This window comes from Gavialis gangeticus, unplaced genomic scaffold (assembly GCF_001723915.1).
Source record: "Gavialis gangeticus isolate Ggan-Ray unplaced genomic scaffold, GavGan_comp1, whole genome shotgun sequence".
Classification (NCBI taxonomy): Eukaryota; Metazoa; Chordata; order Crocodylia; family Gavialidae; genus Gavialis; species Gavialis gangeticus.
The window spans coordinates 60998700-61003597 of record NW_017729022.1 but is presented as its reverse complement, the minus strand read 5'-3'; the positions used below and the strand labels follow the sequence as shown (position 1 = coordinate 61003597).

Genomic DNA, 4898 nt, shown 5'->3' with positions numbered 1-4898 from the left:
ATCATCTAGTCCGACCCCCTGCCATGGCAGGAAGAGCACTGGGGTCAAAGGACCCCAGTAAGGTGGTCATCCAACCTCCTCTTAAAAACCCCCAGGGTGGGAGCCTGCACCACCTCACTTGGAAGCTGGTTCCAGACTCTAGCCACCCTGACCATGAAGTAGCGCCTCCTGATGTCCAACTTGATGGTAACTGCCACTTTGCTGAAAAGCACCCTTATTAATTAACAGAGCCCAGAGGTTGCTGGCAGGTTTCCTTTGAGCTGGGAAACATTCAGAAGAAAGCTTACAGGGTAAAGATCTTATAAAAAGGGAAGCCAGCAGTAGGAGGGAATGGTATAATAATCATGAGTAGCAAATGGTCTGGCTTACCCCGCTGCAGATCCTAGACGTTGCTTTAAGCTTTCTTAGGTGTTGCATATACCATCAAGAAGTGCTTTAAAGGAATAGCTCTGGCTTTTGGCAAGATGCTACAATAATGTTGTCTAGAGATGCATGCATAGGAGCACGGAGGTTAGACTGCATTCTGCTTGTTTGCTGACCCAGGCCCCTGGTTACACCTGCTTCACAGGCGCGTGTGTCTGGCTGAGGCTTTCTTGACAGCAGACATCATACTGAGCACACTGCAGAATATCTCCGAGGGACTTGTGGTCTATCCCAAGGTAAAGCTGGAGAAAAAGTTTAGAGTTGTATTCCTTTTAGCACTGCACTGGCGTAAAAGAACACAGCTTTCATGATCAGTGTAGAGTTCCTGCCTGCTTCTTATTGGATGTTCCATAGGGTCCTTGAGCTCTGCCCTCCAATTCCTTGGCATGGCATTTCTCTTTGCAGTTCAGAAGTAAAAGGGCACTTGGTGAAGTTAGGATGACAGGTTTTGAAGCAAATCAAAGAAAACATTTCTTTTTCCTCTCTTAGGTGTGTGACTGACCTATGGGACTTGTAGCGAAGGTACAGAGAAGGGCAACATGGACAATTAGTGGCATGGAGGGGCTTCCGTATGAGGAGGAACTAAAGAGGCTAGGCCTATTCAGTTAAAAGGGGATGCTGGTGGCGTGACATGATAAGGGTTTACAAAATACAGAATGGTGAACAGAAAGTTCAAGGGGATTTATTCTCTCTTACACACAATACAAGAACTAGGGATCACAAAATGAAACTAGTAGGTAGTAAATTGAAAACAAACAAAAGGAAGTTCTTTTTCACATGGCATGTAATTCAAGTGAGGAACTCATTGCCACCAGATGTTGTGGATGCTGACAATTTAGCCAGATTCAAAAATAAATTGGATGAATTTTATAGTTTCTAGGGTCGGAAGGGACCTGAGTAGATAATCTAGTCCGACCCCCTGCCATGGCAGGAAAGAGTACTGGGGTCAAACGACCCCAGTAAGGTGTTCATCTAACCTCCTCTTAAAAACCCCCAGAGTAGGAGCCTGCACCACTTCTCTTGGAAGTTGGTTCCAGAAATTCTTGGAGGAAAGGGGCATCAGTAGCTATTGTGCATAGGAGTTGGGGGTACAGCCTCTGAATTAGAACTTCCTAGACCTTAAATGCTGGAGGCTGCAAGTGAGAGGAATAATGGAAAAATGCTGGTCATACCCAGTTCTGTTTCCCTTCAGCACCCACTCTGCCACTTTGTGACAGGATGCTGGGCTAGATTGACCTGCGGTCTGACCCAGTAAATGGCAGTTCTTATGTCATTACTTGTTGCCCTGAGATATTGTTATATCTTTAAGAGATAGGTCTTTTACTAAGATTAAAAAAGTGAAGACAGTTATATGAATAGGAATCCCATGTACCATAGTAATATGGTTTCAAAGCATGTTGGCCCTCAGAGTTTTGATTTACAGGGCATTATGGGGTAAGAGAAAATTATTTAAATATGTTGCTTGTCTGTTCCATTATACTTGTTTCTTTTTTTCGTATTTTTCAGGTGATTGAGAGACGGATCCAACAGGAGCTACCCTTCATGGCCACAGAGAATATTATCATGGCTATGGTGAAAGCTGGGGGCAATCGTCAGGTACGTATACAACTGTGGAATCTGATGCTTCTTGCCTGCCAGGATTGGCCTTTTGGGGAATGAAGGTGTTTGGATTCTTTCCCCCACTCCCTCAAACTTCCTTCTACCAATTCAGTGGTATGTCAGACCTCAAACCTCGTAGCCTTATAATCATTGCTTTAACACCATCCTCTTCTCCCACACAGTAGGCAGGGAGCAAACATGGGAATTCTTATATTTGTATTAGAAGCACTGTGAGGGTTATCCTTCCATCTGTGATAGAGTGAGCTGTCTGTCTGTATATATAAGATAAGTGTGTTCTCTTTTAATTGTCATTGTTGTTTGCTATAAAGGCCCTTGGAGTGCAAGATGAGCACCTACAAATGAGAAATCTGACGAACTGAATATCTCCCATAAATTAAAAGAATGAATCAGTGCTGGGTCATTGAAAATGCTGAATAAGTCTGCACTGAACACCCATCTATGTGACTGTCCTTATTCAGCATAACATATTTTTATCATTAACTTTTGTTTATGGTCCATTAGCCAGTTTTTAGTATAGTTGAGAGGTCTCAAATCCAAGACAATTGGAATTAACTCTTTGAACTTTACTGATCATTCTAATACAATTCAAACATTATTAGTGTGTATTCCCTTCATCTAGTATTTTTCCACAGTTTGGAAGAAGTAATTGAGTTGCTTGTCAAGATTCATTCTTGCTTATGGTTTCCACTTGCCTTAGTGAGCTAAATTTGCAGTGTGGTAACCATATATGGGGTATTAAGAAAGTCTGAGATACTGGAGCTTTCAGTGGAGCTTATGATCCTAACCCACTTAAATTCTCCTGAATGTCCCAGCAGTACATTTAGCACCAGCACATTTGCTCTTTTTTCCCCCCCTTTCAGATACCTCTCCTTTTTCTTCAAAACTGTCAGTGGATCAGCAAGTTTAACTTAATTCCTTTAACATTTTAGGGTACCTGCAGTACAAAGAGTTGGCTTTTTCAGATTTTTCCTAATCTTTTCATAGCTCTTTTTAAAAAAGATTTTTAATTGTCCACCCCATTCTCTGCATTCTGTGTGCTCCTGCACCTGCTTCTGGATCAGGGCCAAGCTATGCCCCCTTTCCTCTCGTTGGGGCTGGGCCATGCTCCCTTACCTCCCATTGGGGTCTGGCCAGGCCCCTTAATCCCCCAGGGCTGGGCCAAACCCCCTTTCCTCCCCACAGAGCCAAGGCAAGCCTCTTTCATCTGCAGGGTGTGTTGGGATTGGCCTGACCTCCCCGCTCCCAATGGTGCCCACCATGCCTGCGCTGGATCAGAAGCGCCAGCTGGATCCAGCCCACCAGGCAAAAAGGTTGGGCACCACTGATACAGGCTAAGCTCTAGCTGTTTCACTTTCACATAGTGCTGTAGTCTCTGATGTTTTTCCCTGTTCAGTGCACCAGTTGACTGTAAGCCTGTAGTATGTGTCTGTAACATTTTGCTGGCTATTTTCCCTCTGTAGGATTGTCATGAGAAGATACGAGTCCTTTCCCAGCAGGCAGCTGCGGTTGTGAAACAGGAAGGGGGCGATAATGACCTTATTGCCCGTATCTGTGCTGATCCCTACTTCAGCCCCATCCAGGAACACTTGGAGAGCCTCCTGGACCCCGTATCCTTCACGGGACGTGCACCGCAGCAGGTGAGGTAGTGGAAAGAGACTGAAGATGCTGTGGGCCATTATGGCTCAAATTATCTAAATTGCATCCCCCTATATGGCTGAGAAGAGGCATGTTATGCATCTCTGCCCATTCCTTTTTCTAAACTTCTTTTCCTCTTCCTTGAGCAGGTGGCAAGGTTCCTGAAGGAGGAGGTTCATCCAGTGCTGACTCCATACCAAAGCAAGATGGGTGTGAAAATAGAGCTGGCACTTTAGCCTGATATTATGGAGTTGTATGGGTGTGCAAGATAATGAAAGTCTGAAAGAACCAAGCCTGTTTACTCTGTCTGCTTACATGGGGCTTACCCAAGCTGCTTACCGAGGGCTTTCACCCACACATCTCAGACATGCCATCATGCTCCTTATTCTGGGTCTACTCTATAGCCATCTCTTCTCCTCCGTGTGTGCTAAGATTGCTGGCAGGAGGTTTCCCGATTCTCTTCTGGTTAGATCATAACTAAACCAGATGTGCAAGCAAGAGAGCTGTCAGTTTCCTAAACTCACATGGTATATTTCAAGCACCAACAACTCACCAGTATTTAAAAATAACAGAAAACAGCTTTGCTCATGTTCCCATCTTCATCTGGCTTCAGGAATCACTCAGCACAGATGTAGTTTAAGTTGTGTTTAGATAGCTTTTCTTAAAAGTGAGTTTGGGAGCACCATGGCCTAAATGCACTCAACACCTGCCTACAGTGGGGATTAGGTCTCATGGTTAGGAACAGTAAAGGGAGAAACCAGCACCTGGTTGTTCACATTATAGTTGTGGTCCTCAAAGCTACACAGGGTGATCTCTGGCTACCTTAAGACATCAGAATTGAGCTGTAGTACACAACAGTCATGCATAAAAATGTGGGAACAAGGGTACCAGCCAGTATGTCCTTCACATCCAGGTCTGGGGGCTGTCGTCTTAGGCTGTGAACAGTGGTGTTAAGAATAACTGGTTATCTGTGGGACCTATGGGATAGTTTCATAGTTTCTAGGGTCAGCAGGGACCTGAGTAGATCATCTAGTCCAACGCCCTTGCCATGGCAGGAAAGAGTACTGGGGTCAAACGACCCCAGCAAGGTGTATATCTAGCCTCCTCTTAAAGACCCCCAGGGTAGGAGCCAGCACCACTTCTCTTGGAAGTTGGTTCCAGATCCTAGCTGCCCTGACTGTGAAGTAGTGCCTCCTGATACCTAGCCTAAATAAGAATTT

General features: G+C 44.8%; 1 protein-coding gene across 1 annotated transcript in view; it reads left to right on the top strand.

The window, feature by feature from the left end:
- Positions 1-3970, top strand: part of ADSL (adenylosuccinate lyase) — a 20085-nt gene extending 16115 nt beyond the window's left edge. Inside the window, exons 10-13 of the mRNA XM_019515144.1 lie at positions 569-659; positions 1930-2019; positions 3504-3680; positions 3828-3970. Of these exons, the coding sequence (XP_019370689.1) occupies positions 569-659; positions 1930-2019; positions 3504-3680; positions 3828-3914 (445 nt within the window). The 3' untranslated portion in view covers positions 3915-3970. The remainder of the gene's footprint in view (positions 1-568; positions 660-1929; positions 2020-3503; positions 3681-3827) is intronic.
- The last annotated feature ends 928 nt before the right edge of the window (positions 3971-4898 follow it).